Source organism: Cryptomeria japonica, chromosome 4, assembly GCF_030272615.1.
Source record: "Cryptomeria japonica chromosome 4, Sugi_1.0, whole genome shotgun sequence".
Classification (NCBI taxonomy): Eukaryota; Viridiplantae; Streptophyta; class Pinopsida; order Cupressales; family Cupressaceae; genus Cryptomeria; species Cryptomeria japonica.
In genome coordinates this window covers 684,686,534-684,706,620 of record NC_081408.1, presented here as the reverse complement: position 1 = coordinate 684,706,620, position 20,087 = coordinate 684,686,534, and the positions used below count along the sequence as shown (strand labels likewise).

At 34.9% G+C, this 20,087-nt stretch overlaps 1 protein-coding gene across 7 annotated transcripts; it reads right to left on the bottom strand.

The window, feature by feature from the left end:
• Nucleotides 1-242: 242 nt before the first annotated feature.
• On the bottom strand, nucleotides 243-19,105 carry LOC131028635 (SURP and G-patch domain-containing protein 1-like protein). 7 transcript variants are annotated; one of them, XM_057958949.2, is made up of 10 exons: nucleotides 18,822-19,105; nucleotides 17,714-17,793; nucleotides 16,807-17,370; nucleotides 8,221-8,350; nucleotides 6,598-6,704; nucleotides 5,653-5,769; nucleotides 1,555-1,695; nucleotides 1,014-1,193; nucleotides 744-922; nucleotides 243-610 (listed from the first exon to the last, which is right to left on the bottom strand). In XM_057958949.2, the coding sequence occupies exons 3-10, from the start codon at nucleotides 17,234-17,236 to the stop codon at nucleotides 584-586; spliced, it is 1,311 nt and encodes a 436-aa protein (XP_057814932.2). In that variant the 5' UTR covers nucleotides 17,237-17,370; nucleotides 17,714-17,793; nucleotides 18,822-19,105; the 3' UTR covers nucleotides 243-583. The 7 variants fall into 7 exon arrangements, with proteins under 7 accessions (XP_057814932.2, XP_057814934.2, XP_057814935.2 ...); XM_057958951.2 differs by having other exon boundaries at nucleotides 17,714-17,817; nucleotides 18,822-19,078; XM_057958952.2 differs by having other exon boundaries at nucleotides 16,807-17,339; nucleotides 17,714-17,817; nucleotides 18,822-19,078.
• Nucleotides 19,106-20,087: the final 982 nt, after the last annotated feature.

Here is a 20,087-nt window from a genome sequence, read left to right as displayed (position 1 = left end):
AGTTTACATTATTGCATCCGAATCATGATAATCATTTGGTGTGTTATAATATGCTTGGCTCCAGTGAATGATATAGTGGTTGATTTTACTGCATTCAGTCATTAGCATCTAATTTCTAGTTATAAAAGTTTTCCAGCTATAAATTCAATTAATTTAAAATTTCTAAAAAAAACATGATTCAAAAATATGAGACTGCATCCCGCCATAATAAGAAATTTAACAACCCAAAGGGATACCATAAATAGACTACACTCAATGCTCCAAACTCTTTTACTTGGAAACGAAATTCCTGTAAGGATTCAAAGATTTCATTGTACAGCCTTAATGTCAAAAAGAATATGCCAAATATTATATACATATCCTAGTGACACAAGGTAAAACCATTCAATTTTGATTCGAGTATTTCATAAGGTTTACATCTAACAAGAGTAATGTAGCAACCAAAGCAGCAGCCAAAATATGGCCAGCCTTCAGGAACCCAAACAGATGTTAAGACTTTTTATCAAGCCATACAAACAGGTCACACAGAGCAATCAAATAGTTTTGCCCCGCCAAAACATTAATCCTGCATCAAGCCTTGACACTAGTAATAAGCCTTTCTTGGATTGTTCTGCACACACACACATATCTCACATTCAGTATACTTATTAGCATACATTTATATGCCTTCAACATACAAAGCACACTAACAATCCATGGACAAGATATTAGATAAGATGACCAACTATAGACAATCTACTCACAAGAGGATTGGGCCTGTAACGGTATCCAAGCATCATCCGTTTCTTGTATTGTTCATAGATATCATCCTCTGGCGTCACTTCTCCAGGTTGTGATGCTCCAACACCTAGGTTGTTCAATTTCACATTACCTGCCTCAACAGGATCTGCACGACCTGTCTTCCCACTACCAAGTCCCTCACCTACTCAAAAATTTCAGCAAAATCTTAAGTTATAAAGAGGCATATAATGAAACAAAAATAAGAATTGACAATTATAGAAAGATCATCCCACCTTCTTTCCAGCCCATCTTGGATAACAACCTATGACCAACATTATCTGCTTGTATTTTGGCCCTCTCTGTTGCTTCCTTATTGGCTTTCAGGGCAGCAGCATCATTGCAGGCTGCTAAAAATTTCTCCAACTCTTCATTAGGAATGTAGTCACCCATGTGGTGACCTTTTTTAGGGGGACCTGAAAAATAACATTCAGAAATTAAAAATAATGAAAGCACTGACTTCAACCTGGTTGTTAGAATGAGAGTATTTTCAGACACAATCTTTTTTCATTAATAAAATTCAACCACCACCATACTTTTAGCTGTAATATCGACCAATGTAATATCAAGAACCTTTTTCAGATTTCTATAATATAGTCGATTGAATACATCTACGATGCACAAACAACTCAAACATAACTAAATATTGCTAAACTATCTTTAGCATAGACCAATAAATTTTCATGTTCACCAAAATAAGTTCGTTAAGGCAAGATAACAGGAGAATACTTAAATAGGAACAAACATAATATTTTCAAAAGGAATCCTTATTCGTACCTTGAAGTGATGGTGGAGGTGGCATTTCATCCTTTGTCTTCTTGGGTGGTCTCCGGCGCTCCTCCTGTGCAGCTTTTTTCATATAATATTCCATCATTGCCACTGGATCTGCTGAGGATGGTGGCTCAGCACTACGTTCTCCTGTACACATCATCAAACCAAACGACGAAAGTCCAAATTTGAGATATGGAATCATACAGCAAATATAATACCAAAAAGTTGGCTAGAAATACATGTTAAGCTAAATATCTGAAGAATGTAATTCATATCATAGAATTTAACATCTGAAAATCAGTTTTGCATCAATGTAGCAAGTGGAGCAGCAGATACAGATGTGCGTATGACAAGGCCGTAAACAAGCACTACACAATTGCTACCAATTTTTTTTAGTGCTAATAGTTGAAATTGTAGATCTAAAATTTGGCTAACATTACAAGCTGTAAGACAACCTGAATTGCCACATTTTTAAAAAATTCAATTTTCAACCTAGTTAAATCACCAGAACACTTATTTTACTGAAACTTCTAAACTCAAAAATTTGCCACAATACTCAATACTAAATTAGATCAGATTAGTCTAAATTTCATGTTATGGTAGAAAATAAAATTAATTAGCCAATAATATCATATAATTATTGATTACTTTAGTGCCATAAGCCATTTTTTAATCACCATCATTGATTTAATTTATAATCTAATGGCCAGGGTTGTATTGCACGGGTTAAAATGTACTCACGGAGCACTCCAATGCCCATCGGGCCCAAATTTGTATATGGATTGTAAATGGATCATTGAAGATTTATAATCTAATGGCTGGCATTAAATTACATGTGCCAAAATATACCTGCAGATCTCCAATGCCAATGGGGCCTAAAATAAATAAATTCAAAGGTGGTGAAACGAATTTAGGGATGAATTAAAATATTTGATTTTGATTTAAAATATTAAAGAATTATAGACATGAGCACTATTAGAATATTTAATTATATTTTAGTCACCTATATTTAGTTCCTTGTTTAATGGTCATTTAGCTTTTTAGTTAATTAGCTTTTAAGCTTTATTTAGCATTTAGCTTTTTCTTTTTAGTTAATTAGCTTTTAAGCTCTATTTAGCATTTAGCTTTTTAGTAGATCACTTTAAACGACTTGTTCTTAATTTAGAACGTCGTCCTTGTAATCTCTTTATCTACGCTTGTATATTGTTGAATAGATTATCCGATTATTGAATCATTCATTCAATTTATTTTTCATGGTATCAGAGCGGGTCGATGGGATTCTTTAAAGTTTGGCGAATTTTTTAATAAAAAATCATGGGAGGGTTTTCACGATTTTTTCCTCAAAAATTGTTCGCAGGGTTTATAATTTTCCCTTAAGAATTATCTCATCTGTAATCCGCGATATTTGCGTAAGATTTTAGTTATCTGGATTTTACCGTTTTTTTCCACAAAAACGATGATTTGTAACCCTCAGATTTCTTGGTTTTTTTATTTTCTCCTCAAAATCGTAAATTCTCTTTTCAAGGGTTCCTATTTCAAGGTTTGACAATTTTTTTCCTCAAAATCGTACTTTGTTGCAGTTAGTTTGGGTTGCACCTACTAGGGCGAACATCTGCAACCGTGATATATTGCCGTGAGTTTTGGAGTTGATACTCTTTTGCAAAAGGGTTTGCCGATTTTCCTCAAAATCATGGTTTCAAGTTTCAGTTTGGTTACCCAACGTTAGGTTGGATGGATTTTGGTATTCTTGGTCATTAACACTTTTCAGATCCAGGGAGGGTCTCCACCACAGCAGAGTGTTCTTTTCATTTGTGATCAAAAGACTTGCAGTGTCTTCTGTAGGGTGGTTGGTAGATAGAATGACCATTAAGGGAAGGTATTAAAATATTTAATTATATTTTAGTCACCTATATTTAGTTCCTTGTTTAATGGTCATTTAGCTTTTTAGTTAATTAGCTTTTAAGCTTTATTTAGCATTTAGCTTTTCTTTTTAGTTAATTAGCTTTTAAGCTTAATTTAGCTTTTAGCTCTTTAATCTTTTACTTTGACGTTATGTTCTAATTATAGAACGTCGTATTGTAATCTCTATATATACGCTTGTATATTGTTGAATAGATTATCCGATTATTGAATCATTCATTCAATTTATTTTTCAAGCACTACACCTTAATGCTTAAATTGGTCAATCACTACCATCCTCAAGCCCTTACTTTTCATATTTATTTTTTTTTAAAAGGAGGAATCACCGTAGTAATTAATGCATTTGCCTATTTTTCATCAAGATTTGGCACGATTTTCTACAGCTTCTGTCATGTCCCCAGTTTGAACCCCTAATTGTGATATCCACATCCTTTTCACATCATGGCAACCAAGTACTCCAATTTTTTGAAATCTCTATAGGAAGTAAGCACAATAGTGATTAGTCTTCAAACACCGACGACTCCATGACAATATTGATTGGTATTATTTCAGCATTACTAATAACCATGATTTGACAAGCAGCAACCTTATAGCCACAATTTAATGAGCCGGCATTGACAAAGACAAGTATCTTAAGCCAGTTAAAGCGACCAGTTATAATTGCCTATCATCACAGAATTATTGTTTAGCAATGTGACGTTGACAGATTAACATCTATAGTTAAAAATCGATCAAGAGGAGAATTCAGAAGATGAATCAAGTAGCACAAACCATCAAGTCAATGATTGATGAGCAAGAATTAAAGGAATAAACCAATATCGCTGTGAAAGGAATTGACTAACTAATCACCAATTAGTTGAGGAAAACTGCGATGACAAGAGGTGCAATCTGATTTAATTAATAAAGAATTGCAACCACCAATAAAAGGACATGTCCCTCCAAGCAATAAAGGTCATATTTAAGATCCTTACAATGCATTCCAGGAGGCATCAATCAGATTTAGTATTTTTATTCTGATTGTATTTGGTATTGATCGCTCATTGGAGAATTTATTGGAGTGCACAGCCTGGTACGCTATATCTGCTTTACCATGTGAACAATTAAATAATACAATTTCATAAGTTAATAATTAAAAGAAATAAAGGCCTATCTATGATACATAACGTGAGCAGAATTATATCCTTATATTCAGATAATGAAAATATTAAAGTATGTCATATTCATTAATGAATCCATTCTAGATAGAAGAATATATATTGATGTATATATATAATGGATATATGCAGATTGATTAATATAGTGAATTCATATCAATTAATAATTAGAATATGCTCATAACATTTGCATTCTTAATACATTAAGAATTGTTATATGGCAGCCTAATCTTTAATCTTTCCTATTGCCCCTAAGAAGGATTGAATGTGGGAATGTTAGGGGAAGGCAGTATAATACCTCACAAGATAGGTAAGTCCTGCGGTGGAATGGACCATGCTACACCATACAAGGGCAATAGATAAGACATGCAGTGGAATGGGCATGTGTTACGTCATACAAAGGCATTTGTGAAGGATAGTTTCTAATGCCCTAACATAGTAATTCCCCCATCCTTTGTAGGGCTGAGGATTAGGTTAGAGGTAGGGATTGGGGCCTAAATATAATAGTTATAAAATGTATTATGAAAGCTAAATGTTCATTAGTTGCAATAATTGAATCTCAACATAATAGATATGATTGAAATATGTTGAACTTCCTAGTAAAATGTATCATAAACCTTACTTAGTCAAGAGTAATTCTTGCACTATTTCATTATAATTATAATTCTAGGGCAAAATTTGGAAGGGGCCATTACAACTTTCTAGTGATTAAAAAAGTTGCCAACAAAATTAATATATTTTTCAGTTTTCAAAAAGGGGAAAGATTCACCAGTAGAAATTAATATTTTTTCCAAAAAAATTAAAGATTTGCCAAGATTTCCAATCCTTTTTCAGGGAAGGTTTCTTAAAGTTATCACTAATTGCTACTGACATGAGAAATTGTAGCACAGCAATTTGCTCAGTAAAAACAAATGCCCTCAAGATGTGGAGTCACTGATGGGTGGACACAAGAACAGAATCATAGAATGACCAAGTAATTTTAAAGAGTGAGAAGGGATTTGAAACAGACTTAAGGTAAAATAAATCATACCCGAGTTGCCTTCACCCCTGCCATCATACAGCGCAGAAGCTGGAGTTTGATATTTCCCCCCTTGATGAGTTCTTTTTTGCATATTAGGCTGTGGAGATGATACAGTGCTTGTACTAGCTGCAAGTCACATGAATAAAGTAAGGTCTACAGTACATATAGCCTACGCATCTAGTTACTAAGACCCATCAATTTGTAGTATAAGCTCTACAGCTGTGAAACACTTGATATTTGAAATATTAGAGAAACCTGTGAAAAAGTCATATTTCCTCTTTAAGAGGAAATGACTTCTAAAATTTCAATAGACAAAACCTAAATTCCCAATATATAACAGTATATATTTGCAAAATTACTAATCAGATAACGATATACTCTTTTATGTGGATGCCAAGAAAATCTTATGACTAAACTGTGATATCTTAAGCCACATGACAGGAACAAGATAAAGAAGGAATCATGATATAGACCAGACAACAATATGGCGCATACATAAAAATAAGTAATCATAAAAAGAGTTATAATTAGTGGCCACTCATGGCAAAAAAGGATTTCAAGAAATGAAAAGACAAGACTTGAATGTCTGAAAGCAGAAATGAGAGGAAGTGCAAAGCATGACAGTAGACACACCTAAGAAACACAATCACATAAGTTTTCATCAAGCAGACCTTAGTGAATACTCATGGCAAAGCATGGAAAATACTGCCTATGCCAAAATGAAGAAAAGTACACAGTAAAATAAGAAGATGAGCACTCAGAGAATACTTGACTAAGAAACAGAGATCTTTTGCATAAAATTATATGAACAGGACCTATTCCTAAAATTACCAATACGAATTGTCAAACATGTTAATCTACAAGAACCTGCAGCTCTCTCACATAAAAATGCCTTGCCGAAAAGTTTATGGAAGGATTCCATTAGAAATGTATATTTTAATACTATAAATGTACCATTATAAGAATTCTGGGGCTCATTTGACTGTGCAAGGGCTCTCTCTTCTTTGGCAACACGATACTCATAGTACTTGTAGTCAGCACAGTGAAAATCAAACAAGAACCTGCAATGAAAAAATGCTGTAAACATATTAAAACAAAAGAAAATAAATCTCTCCATTTTTCACCAAGGAAAATTAGCAGGCTGCAAACACTGACCACTTTTTCAAATTGATAAAAAAACCCTACAGTACAGAAGGTAACACTATTTTTTCTTTAAGCAAAATATTATTATAATAAATTGTCCTGGCTGCCACTCAAAATGATAGCATCTTTTAGCAAATTGTTGAAGCTTTGACGCATTGACTTTAACTTCAAGAAATGAAAAAGACCTCTTGATAATCGATAGAATAAACCATGCATATAGATTTCAGCTTCATTACAAGAAAAGAATTTGTTGACCTGAATATTCTCCCGATCAAAACAATTGTTTATCTCAATGCAAATTTTGCATGAGATCTAACTATCTAAATCCATGAAACAAATACCTTTGCCAGCAGGATTGACATAACTGTTACCATGAGCTAAGAAAACCTTAAAATTGATTTCAAAGGCAGAATAAATGAGCTGATAACTAGTCTTTCTATTCACTTCATGATAACAATGCAACATATACTTGTCAAATCAGATGTGCTCAAATTATAAATCATTAAAACTTTCGTTGCAGACACAGATGATTAAATCCCCAAGAGACATGTTACATGTTTACGTGTACAAAATTTTATCCATTGAATTGGATATCTACCACACTCCAATTACTAGTGTAGCATTCCCCAACATGAGACAAAGTGCAAGTCCTGGGAGAATTTGATGGAAGAGGAGCCCAGTCATAGCATCTAAGCCAAAGGGCACCCCACAAGGGAAATTCCCGAATTTACCAATCAAAAGAAAAAGAATTCAAATACCCTTTTCTCACAAGTTGGAAATGTCAAAATTAATATATCATTCATAAAAAGCATCTTCATTCATTTTTTTATAGTTTTGGCATTGACATTTGATTTGCTCTGCTAATTTAGCATCTCATACACCAGCTGCAAGCCACATACACACTATAGCAAAAATATATCTATTTAATAATTTTAGTTCACACTGAAACCAAGAATTTTTAACAGAAAGTATAATCTCAACTTATGACCTTGAATCATATTATGTAACTATTTTCAAGCTCGCTCTCTTAGCAGCATATAAATACTTATTATTCATTGAAATTCTATTGTTCTGAAATATCAAAATGTGGACAAGCTGAATTGCAAAACGAAATTTTATTTTCAATAATTAATAATGCCTTTTATCCAACGTTCTAAAGCAAAATAATCATCTTGTCATCTTAGATGACAAGCATTATACAATGTAACAGAACCAGGAAGAGAAAACAACAAAAATTATGTTCACCTTTATGCATTCCAATGTTAGTGTGCTTACCAAAAAATCACAAAATTCTACTTACAACAACAACTAGAAGAGCTAAGAAATCATTATGAAAATTTTTTAGCCCATATAAAGCTAATACTAGTTACTTGCATTAAATTATAGAAAGATTAGCCAATATAAATATTTGCCCACGATTGAAAAAGAATATACCTGAAAGGTGTATCACCGGGATTCTTCTGCCTTGTAATATTTTCAAATTGTCTACCATTTTTGGCCACAAAGCACGCTAACTTATCAGCAACTTTCTTTACTTCTGGATCATTAGGAGGTGTAGGTGGTGCTGCACGTCACTTACAAGATTGATTAATACCTAGCGCATGAAACCAAACAAATTGAAAAATAACTCAGAAGAATAATATCCAAAAAAATTGGTATTCTCTTCTGTTACATCAAATTTCAAATTGAAAACAAATGAACTTCAACATAAAGAGACACAATAACAGAATAAGAACTTGTTCATAGAATAAATGCCTGTAATAAGTGACTACAAATGAAGGACCATTTATAGGGAGGATTGTTCTGAAATAATATCCTTGGGATTACAAGTTTCAGTAACACACTTTTTTTACTTTTCTTGGGATTCCAAGTTTCAGTAAAACGCTAAGAGATTCTAATTTTGACTCTTTGGGACCAAAATTTCCTGGACACAAACAAATACAGATAAGGATAACAATATGGATACAGTATACAACAAGGATACAGTATACAACATGGATTTGGCTATTTTTCAAGATACACTAATATCTATACAGATGCATACAGCAATTATATTTACGAATTTACCAATCCTGGTTCAGGTTCAAAATTACCATAAAAATTAAATCCATAATTCATAAATTATTATGAATTAAATAATATTTGATGGTGTCTGCAGTTTCCTCTGGGTCCATGGCTCATTGGGAAGATGACAGCACTCCAACAGGTAAGGTGGAGAAGAATCTGGATGCTCCCCCTCATACTAATCAAGATTGTATTGAGGTGAAGAGGAAAAAATCACAACAAAAGCTTCAAATGATGCTAAGGTCTTAAAAGAAAAAGGAAAAATTTTCAAGATTTGTAGGGGAAATAGTTTTTGGCAGATAGTTAGCAACATTATGCACCCCTATTCTTAGGGCATGCACTTTAACTATTAGTATTTTTTTCATCATCAATTTTATGGGGTCACGCTTTCTTATGCCTAGCTTACAGATCAAATAAATAATATTAAATTTTAAAAAATAAATGATATTATATTAATAATTTAAAAATATTGAAATTTAAATATAATTGTATTTAATATAAAAAAATTTAAGTTTAATTAGAAGCTCAAGCCCTAAACTTACCATGGACAGTAAAAATTTTAAACTTCTACATAAGGGCATGAGCTAAAATAAAACTGTTCGACTATTAAATCTGTTCAACAATGGCACCAAGTTTATAGAGGTAAAATATATTTGATGAAGAGTTACAGAGTTATATAAAGCGGTAGAAATCAACAGTAGCACCAATCTGTTCAATGATACTGCCAGTCTGTTCAGGGCCAGCATAGGAAAGGCACATAATTTGCACTTACAGCAGGACCTAATTAGAATCAGAGATTTTTAAATGCAATTTGCAGAGGATTTGGTAAGGACTCACAATATTTCTGCTGGTTTCTTTACAGGTTCTTTCAGTTTCATCCGACATAGTAAGTGCAAATTAAAAAATATATTATTGAATAACTTTTTATTTTTAACCTTACTATATAAAAAAAAATTTTGATCGGTAAAAATTATTTTATTAACAATAAGTCGGGTTTTAATCCTGGCCCGAACAAGGTGGGGCTACAAACAGGGAGCCACCTCTCCAAATTACAAAGTACCAAAGATCCAAGACCCATCAACGGGTCAAAAATACTAGATCATCCACTAACTCCACTAGAAACAAGGGGACGAATTGATTGAAAAAGCGAGACATCCTTCATTGCTCTCATGTTCTTCTTCCCAAGCACCTCTATCCACTCCTCTTCCACCTCAATAACACCCTGAGGCACTCTGACAGATCCACTGGAAGAGGCCACAATACCCTGCCTTTCACCAAGTGAAACATCATGACTACCTCCCACAGTAGAAACACCAACAGGTTCATTGTTTATAACTACAGGCATCAACTTTCCTGGTTCCTTATCCACCCTACCCAACTTTTTCTTCTCAGGTTTATCAGCAACCATCGTGGCCGTAGCCTAGCTTGGCTTAACCTTAGCTCTATTGCCATCGTCCTTCCCAAAATCCCCTTCCTAATGATACCATCTTCCTTCTCCACAGAATAATGATGGGGAGAGGCCTCCCTCCACCAAGAAGCCACATCCTTTGATTTCTACTTGGCACAATTAGCTGCCAAGTGACCAGTTTGAAAGCATCTTCTACATCTAAAAGGGATATTCTCATAATCTACTGACTACACCCAAACCCCGTTTGCAAGCTTCAAAGATATCTCAATAGGAGGAGCAGTTGAGCAATCCATCTCAACTAAAATGCGTGCATACGTGGTATGTAAGTAATCCAAAGAACCCTCATCCACCCCCAGAAACTTACCTACAGTGTTACCAATAGCTTTGAAACATGCTTCAAACCAAATCTGTAGAGGCAAATTAGGTAACCTTACCCAAACTGGAATTTTATCAAAGGCCTATGTCGTAGGGTTAAAGGCATGATGCCAGGGTTTTAATAACAACATATAATCCTCATCCCACCACCATAACTGTTCACATAGAATTGTCTTACTATCTAGCTCATTGTCAAAAACCACCACAAAAAAGCCCAAAGCACCCGAGTAAATCTGCACATCACATTTCAAAATGGGCTTCAACAATCTGTAATCCATTTGTGTAATTCAGCCAGACTTGGCCAAACACCATGAAAACGCCCAATCAACCCCATCTCTGCAAAATAAAGTTCATTCTCCTTCACTTCTTCAAAGATCTCGACATCAAAACCCACCAATGGCCTGTTAGGGTCCAGACCAGTCTGAAAAATAGGGAACATAGAAACCCCTATGTCACTGCTTCCTGAACTATCAAGCCCCTTGCACGCCCTATTAACCAGAGTTGAGCAACTACCTTTCCGCGGCAACATTTTCCCACCATGCAAATCCTCCTTAAACAGAGAGGCGAACTTTGCATTCCCACCACGCGATCCATTCCTAACAGCAAGGGAGGCACGGTCCGTACCATTGGAAAAACACCCTGAAGCTCGCCCGAAGCCCTTAGCCTGTACGGGGAAAACAGAAGCCACTCCCGTAGAAACCCTAACAGTCAGCCAAAAACCTTTCAGCTGCATCGTGCCTCCTCACACCCCCTTACTATATAAGTTATGCTAAATATTAAACTTTTAAATTTAAATACTAATAAAATTACTAAACATAGATGAAATTAAAATTAAAAATAAATGATATTAAACTTATTGAATATTAATAAAATCTATGTCAATTAAGTAATAAAAAACATAAAGTTAATATTAATAAAGTTATTAAATTAAGCCAAGGTTACTCTTGATTTAGAACTCTATACAGACTTGGTGTTATCAATTTAAGTTTAAAGTTTAAATCAAGCTTAATAGTGTAATGTCCCCAAATTTTTATAAAGTGACTTAGTTAAATTAAATTTAAATACTAATAAAATTACTAGACATAGATGAAATTAAAATTGATAATAAATGATATTAAACTTATTGAATATTAATAAAATTTATATTAATGAAGTAATAAAAAACATTAAGTTAATATTAATAAAGTTATTAAATTAAGCCAAGGTTACTCCTGATTTAGAACTCTATACAGACTTGGTGTTATCAATTTAAGTTTAAAGTTTAAATCAAGTTTACAATTTACAGACTTGGTGTTAATTTAAACCAAGATCAATAGTGTAATGTCCCCAAATTTTTATAAAGTGACTTAATTAAATTGATTGATTAGTTGTCCCAAAATTAATTTTATTTCTAAAGGATGACTTTAATTAACTAATTTAATTATAAAATGAAGTGATAATAATAAAATAAGTCACTTTATTAAATATAGTTCTCCAATTATGTCAAATATTAAAAGTAGGCCTAATCTTCTACATGTTTCCTAAAGGCCTTTATAAGGAGGTTCTTAGGCTTGTAGCTAGGCATGGTTGTGGATTTGATATGATGATTTGTGAGAAGCTGAGGACGGAAACCTTCACTTGATCAACAAGAGTTGGATAAAAACCTGACTCTTCCTAAAGGTTATTATATTCTGGATAAGATAGGCTCTGTGGGAATAAGGTTATTATATTCTGAATAAGATAGGCTCTGTGGGAAATATATATATATATATATATATATATATATATAATTTTATATTTTAGCCTTGGCATATTCAGATGTGTTCTTGGCCGTATTTGACCTATGTGTGAGGTGCAAGCTCCATTGAGAAAAGAAGATAATTATACTGGCACAATAGTTAAATTATTTCATTGATGGCAGGCTATAAAATCATTTTTCCATGAATATCTTTATGATATGAAATGCCGCATAAAGGAGTTTGATTTCATTGAGATATCATATCAATCCCTATAGTTGGCTGAGTAATAATTGACGGATGCTGAAACTATTACCGAGTATTGTCAGGGCTGCCATACAAGACATTCCCACACACTGCTAACATACTCATCGCAAGTATTCTTTGGCTCTCACTTCTGTTGAAGGTTATTGTGGAAGGAGTATTCAGTACGATTCCCAGTATTCCTTCAATTGAGAAGTTTCTGTATACACGGGATTGCCTGGGACGTAATGGAGAAGTTTCTGTATACACGGGATTGCCTGGGGCGTAATGGCACTCATAGCCGTTAGATCTTACCCTCTCGCGCAGATGTTTTCATGAGCAGTCATTTCGAGCAGAAGGGGACCACATAATATTCCAACTGATGGAGCAGCAAACACAGGTGTGGTGTCAATTCTGAGTGGAGCTCCTTCTCTACCAGACAGCTTTAATTCCTTGCGGCAAACTTAATTACTGGTGATTTGAGATACATCTGGGAAGTGTCACCTATCGAACCTTGAAGAGCTTGTTGATTTCAACACATGGTATTTATAATTCCTGTAAACATTTTCCCTTTGGCATTTCTGTTTATAATAAAGATCTCTATTAACATCAGCACTTTGGCAACACTGATTACAAATATCTATGCATAATGTACTGGGGTATTTTTTGAGCATGAATAAATTTGCTCTGCAACCTGTGTCTGCCATGAGGACATCATAACTTCCAATAATTATGTGATGTTCTATTGCAATTCATGTATAATTTCTGTTCGTTGTCAATGCTACGTTCTGGAAACCTTATTATATCTTGGACAGAAAGCCACAACATTCAATTTGCATTCTGAAATATATCAAAGGTGAATCTGAAACCCATGCATATTCAGTAATAGGCATATCTGTCTAAGAGAGGACATATCAAATAGGTACAGACCTGGTGTTATCGCTTAAGCATTAAATGATTTGTGTTCATCCCCCTTCTAAAACTAACAACCATTCAAAACTCATTATAAATGTCAAGTCTGGACCATAAGTCAGTATAATCCAAATATATGCCCTCTTTTAGTAGTTTATTGCGCTACAGACACAGCACGCATTTCAAATTTTATGCACCTACATGCTACAGAAAACAGGGAAAATGGAAAAGAAAATCAATCAAAGGGCCTACCTCTACTTACAACTAGATTATGCAAAATATTACAGTTTTTATACATTTAGGGTTTAGATTTTTTTGTAAATGTTGACTTGGATATGACATAGTCAACTAGGTCAATGAAGGCCAGGTTTAGATTAAATTGTAAATGTTGACATAGATATGACATAGTCAACTAGATCAATGAACCAGGCCCACTCTAGGTTTGCTCTCATTTTGAGTACCAGCAGGCATTGCATCCAATCTGTATCCATACTGCATCCTACACATATCCATAATGGGTAAGCTGGTACATGTAGAAGGGAAGGGGTAACATTCTTCCAATAACCATGCTTGCGGTATTAAAAAATCCAAAAGAGGAAGGATAATAGAAAACATTTTTTAAGTTTTTTTCTTTTAACACAATCTTGTTTCTTACATTCCCAAAATATACCAAGTTCTTATCTAAAGGAGGCCTGCATAAAATCAAAATTTTACCAAGCAGTCGTACTCATAACATCATCCCAAATCTCATTTCTTAATGCCTTTAGACTTTTTGTGTTCATGTGTATTATTCATAATATGAGATCCAATCCTATTGTTTCTTAAGTAGATGGTAAGATATCCATAGTGCCAACAAGAGACATTAAAGGACCCAAGAGACTCTCTCCTTTTTCTTACCTAGATGGTAGATATCCACAGTGCCAACAGGAGATGACAAAGGAACCCAAGGCATCCAGAAAGATGAAAAGTCAAAGCAATAACAAGAACACATAATGGCCATGATAAACCAATAAAAACCTGCACCACAGAGCTATATGAGGCCAAGGGGCAAGAACTACCAACAAGCCCATGTTTAACATCATAAAAAATCAGCCTGTTAATGGGCCTGCCGAGGTTAATCCAGACTCCAAAGAGAGTAGAATTGTAGGATGGAATGCTCCAAAGCAAGGATGGATCAAAGTGAACTACGATGGGGTGTCCAAGGGAAATCCTGGCCCTTCAGGTGTGGGATATGTGGCCAGAGATTGCACGCAAAGCATCATCGTATTTGGGGCATCAAGATTGTGGTAAGGGTCAAATAATGCGGCAAAGGTGCAGGCGGCATTGTTGGCTATGGTGATGGCTAAAAAACTGAATATCTCTCGACTTCACCTTGAGGGAGACACTCAAGTTATTAAATATGCTTTGATCATATGGGAAATGGTGGCTTGGCAGCTTAACAAATATATTCAATTTGTGAGGAATATGCTCTCAACGTTCACTGATTTTCGAAATTCTCATATATTGAGAGACGGTAATACGATGGCTGACCAGCTTTCCAAGCTGGCACTGTCTCTTGACAAGGACGGGTTACATGGTTTGTCGGAGGACTATCGTGAGTTGAATCTAGGAAAGTGAGCTATAGCGTACGCCGCCAAAGCCAAATTCAATAATTGTTGGGGAAGGGCATTTATGGTGGCACGTAGGGTGCTAATTATGGATTGGTGTGGCAAGCGGCTATTTATGAGGCAGGTGGCATGGATCGAGGGCAGAGTATCGTGTCGTGTTGGGAGGTTTTAGTAGTGCCATATGGAGGCAACATTTACTCTCTACACAGCAAGGCAACAGCTTGCCTTTTTGGGGATGGTGTCTAAGAAACTGTTGAAGTGTTTAAATTTGAGGATCCCATCTTTCTGCAGATCATGGAAATACTGCTTGGAGAAGAATTCTTGCAAATAGAGCATCGGTATCAAACGAACATTGATATTGTGTCAATGGTGATGGCGTGGGAACTTGAGTTGGGTAGGAAGGAGGTGTTGTGGGTGATGGAGCGGTGCGTGGATGCAGACTGGCTGTACAGTATGCCCTCTATTATGGTGAGGGCTCAATCTGTCATGGGTTTTCTGGTTGACGGTGATGATACAAATCAGGACACGGATTCCCCTCGCCCACTCCAATCGTTTATCCAGTTGAGTAATTTTGCATGCCAAGAAGAGCGTCACACGGAATTGATGGGATGGGATGAATTGATAGTGTTCTTGCATGAGGAGGCAGAGCAGGGTGGAGCAATCGCAAAGCATTAAGCAAAGGACAAAGATAAACGGGCTTTCAACCTGTCGGACTACTGGGTCAATGGCCCTCTATTGCCCAGTGTGAAGTAGTTTGTTTTGCAATTATATATTCCATAAATATTTATATGTACGGGGTTTGTTTTACGTGTTGGTCCCTCTGTAGTTGTTAGGGTTTGGTAGTGCTGGTGCAAATTTTCAATGATTGCACTGTAATGGTGGTGTTACAATCTTTTTAGCCATAGGGTTGTAGTGTTTTTTGGTAGTTTGTTGGCCACATTTTGATGAGCAGTTGGAGGCTTCTTTGGCTGTAAGGGTTTGTCTCTCTAATATTTGCAGTTCAGCAAAGAATGTACTTGATCTTTTTACTATTAATAAAATATTACTATTATCGACCAAAAAAAAACATTATAAAAAAATCAAAGAGATTTGAGGATTTTGGAGTACAAAGGGAAACTAAGTAGGAAAAATTATAAGGCAAATTCCGATGCCTATTTGGTTATTAAACCTCAGCTCCTCATGACTCCTCAGCTTAAAAGAAATCACTAATGAATGGATACGAAAACAACAAAAGATGAGCATTGATAGTCACTAGTAAAATCAGCAAGGAAATACCAAATTAATATCAATGCCCTTGAACTACATAAAATTTGACACAGCCAGATCATTATCTTAAGTTAATCAATTAAATGATGAATCACAATAATTCACATCCTTGTGATTAGTTAAAAGATTGATCAGGTTGGTCCTTGTCTTATACACTAATAGTATATAAATCATAAATTTTCAATTTTTGCACGACTGTAATTCATGGGTATTTTCCTTCAACAATGCCTAACGTGTACTTACAAAACACAAAGGACAAGAACTGCTGAATATTTTTTTCTAATTATCTACCAATACTATGAATTTCTCTATTCTACTAATTAAATTGTTAACTACAAAGCAGAAATTGCAAACACAAAGTTATTTTCTGTATATCATTTCTAAATTGAATAGATTGAGCAGGAAAGGAAGAAAAAGACAAGTCACTTACCATTTTGCTGTGCATCATGAGAATTTTCAGAGTTATCAGACCTCTCCAATTTTTGTCTCTTCTCAGCTCTACCTGATTGACCTTTTGCATCTTCGCTGTAATCTTCATCTTCTTCATCACCACCCAGCTTAACCGGCGCAGCTGCTAGTTTTGATTTCTGCTTCAGACTAAAAGCAAGTTTCCCATTTGCAGGAGTAGCACCAGCCTTTGAAAGAACAACTGGTTTGAAAGTAGAAGCCTTTTTAATCACCATACTAGTTTTTGGGGCATCAGCAGATTCTGATGAAACATCTGTTTTAGAAGATTGTGAAGACGTCTGTTCTTTATCCTGTTGCTGCTGCTGCTGTTGCTGTTGCTGTTGAAGTTGCTTAAACCTTTCTAAGAAGGAGCCATCATTGGCAAACAGGCTCGAATTACTTTCCCCCTCCATCACCCCAGATTAATGTGTTTCTTTCAGTCCCAAATACTTTTACTAAAACCACTCACTACTGCAATCTGCTTGTCTTGCATGCAAAGGTAAAAGCCCTCCACAGCTGATCAAAGTATATGTCATGTAATAATGGACTGCATTACTCAAGATTAAAGTTAGAACAGATAAACAAAGCAATCCTCATTCAAATACATCCAAAAATATTGGCCACCATAATCAACTTGATAGAATTACCAGAGGTAACTTAAGTCCATTTGAATTTCAGACACAATATAATTCCTAAGTCATTCGTTGAATCTATGACTCTAAGCCCTCTAATTTTCATTTTTTCCTACACCCTAAAGAGACAAAAATACCGTTACTTAGATTGGCATAGCTAACAACAATTATCAATACAAATTAAAGCGGCCACAGAAAATAATCATTATCAGTCAATAATGCTAAGAGAGAGGTATAAGGATCACTCTCCCCCCTTACTTTCTCCTGTATTATTTGATGCAGATCCTCGATGAAAGCATCTACTCAATACGGATGATCCTGGATCCCAGTCTTCCACCCTGCTCAGAGTTCCGGTTAGCATCCTACAAAAGAATCACTAAAACTCAACCTACAGTTACATATGTCTTTTTCTACTACCCACAATTTTGTAGCCATGCAACGTACCTAAAAAATCAAAGACAATAAAAATTTGTATTTAAATGTTATCCTCTAATTAAATTGATCTAATTAAACCTACAATAACACACAAATATATCCATACAGCACCCACAATTTGGACTCCACAGCATCATACCATCATAGCCACTAAAGATTCAAAAAACTTAATTCACATGTTCCTCCAACCATAAATTTTGGTATATTAACCCAATAAAATCAACAGTCAAAGTTCAACCTATAATTGCACAGACATTTAAATATCTATCTACAGCCCGCAAATTTCTAAATACGGAAAATGAACCTACTGCAACAAACCCAAAACCGTCTTAATAAATTCCTCCCACCCAAACCCAAATGCAATCCACACCAAAACTACAAAAGAAGCATCACGAAAAATCAACCTGCATTATATATATCTACAGATCACAATTTTTTAACCACGGAGAAATCCGCCCACAAATAAAACGAGAATCGAAACCTCGTCTCGTTCCTAATTTCCACTAAAATCTTATTCGACTTACATTAACCGAACAAAAAAATCATTTCTGAAATTCAGACTACGGTAATACATATACAACTGCAACCCGTAATTTTCCAAAGCCAGTGCAGGATACCCACAAAAATTAAAAGATTCAAACCCCTTATTTAATCCATATTTTATTAGAAAACCCGATAGATACTAATTAACCTAAAATATAAACCCTAATTAAGCTCAAAATCCTCGAAACCAAGACAGCGAAAGAAAACCCTAAGAACCAATCAATTCCAAACTGGCTTTTCAAACCCTAAAAAGAAATCAGGCCCAGATTTTGGTTTTCACGATATATAGGAGCCTAGAGAGGAAAAAAATGAATATATTGCCTTTGAAATTTAATGCTGCGACGATCTGGAGCCATCAAAAATAAGTTCAAAAACCAGAAATTCGTACCTGGATAGCAAGTCAAATGGCCTAGTTGATTGATTAAACCTATACGGGCGTATCTCCAAAGAGATTAAAAACTGAGTTGGTCTGCAGAAAGCTCTGAAAGGCAACCGAAATCGATGCAGAAAATTTCAGATAGGTTAATAATTCCTCGAAAATATTTGCATTTACTAACAATGACGCCTATAATGGGTGAATAATTCACAACTTTTTCTGTTTTAAAATATAAGAAAATGGACCATAGTAGCCCGACTGTTTTTGTTTTTTATGTCGAATTTTCGCATCTATATGCAATAGTTGGGATTTCTTCCGATTGGTTTTTCACCTTGAAATTAGTTTAAAGCCTTTCGACCGACTAGGTGCTTGTAAGGTAATATTTATTTATTTTCTTATCAATTTATTAAATTTCTTGGGGCATTTTAGTGAGTATTAATGTGGGATCTCACTTTTTTAAGAAAGGATGTGAATAGCAATTTAAAGGTGCTTAAATTATTGGATTTGTCAAAATGTTTCTATATTAAAAGCAATCAAAATTAGGGGGCTGACCCAGATACAGTCACATTAATAGCAAAAGAGCAATTGTTATTAGTAAAACAGCAAAGTCACAACCTCCTAAAACTTTCCTATATCAAAAACCTTAAACATACTAACCATATTAACAGAGTTTAACAGAGTCGTAGTAAGTAATAAAATATGTCACGCAAGGCTCAAGATAACCAAGTCCAAGATTAACCAACAAAGATTATAATCATAACTAAAACACTAAGGCCACCGAGGCCATTCAAAAACTCAAAAAACCACCAAGTAGCAAACATCCCTGTTTCTTTTTGCCATAACTAATCTTGGGTAGGAGCCTCCTAGCCCATTCTTTGGTGAGAAATTTAAAGAGGTCTTTGTAGTCCTCTTCCTCCTTCCGTTTTCCTTTTTGGGTGTTCTCGTGCAAAAGAAAAAGGGTGGTCACAGAGTTGTGCATGACTTTCAGCGCAAACCTAGTGACCTCATGAAGCCTTTGCATCTAAATATTATTTGTCCATACAACTAATATTTAGCAACTACATCTTGGTTTGTAATGGGTATGTCGAAGAGGTGTGTAAGGTCAATTGGGAGAAAAAGTTGGTCTATTTTTTTTGTATAAATGTGTGTAGCAAATGAGGTCAATTGATAGGCCATTTAAAAAATGATGTTGTTTGTCCAACAAAGGTCTCAATAGAAAAGTGATAGCTTCAAATCAACTATGCATCCACTTGCAAGGATCTAATCGTAAATGAAATA

Bases quoted from the DNA above. Each gene is read 5' to 3' on its own strand.
- LOC131028635 (XM_057958949.2), bottom strand. From the start codon at position 17,236: ATGGAGGGGGAAAGTAATTCGAGCCTGTTTGCCAATGATGGCTCCTTC. The intron at 6,705-8,220 runs GTATATTCTTTT...TTTTCATTGCAG, and splicing joins CCCGGTGATACACCTTTCAG to GTTCTTGTTTGATTTTCACT. The intron at 5,770-6,597 runs GTACATTTATAG...TGTGACTTGCAG, and splicing joins GCCCCAGAATTCTTATAATG to CTAGTACAAGCACTGTATCA.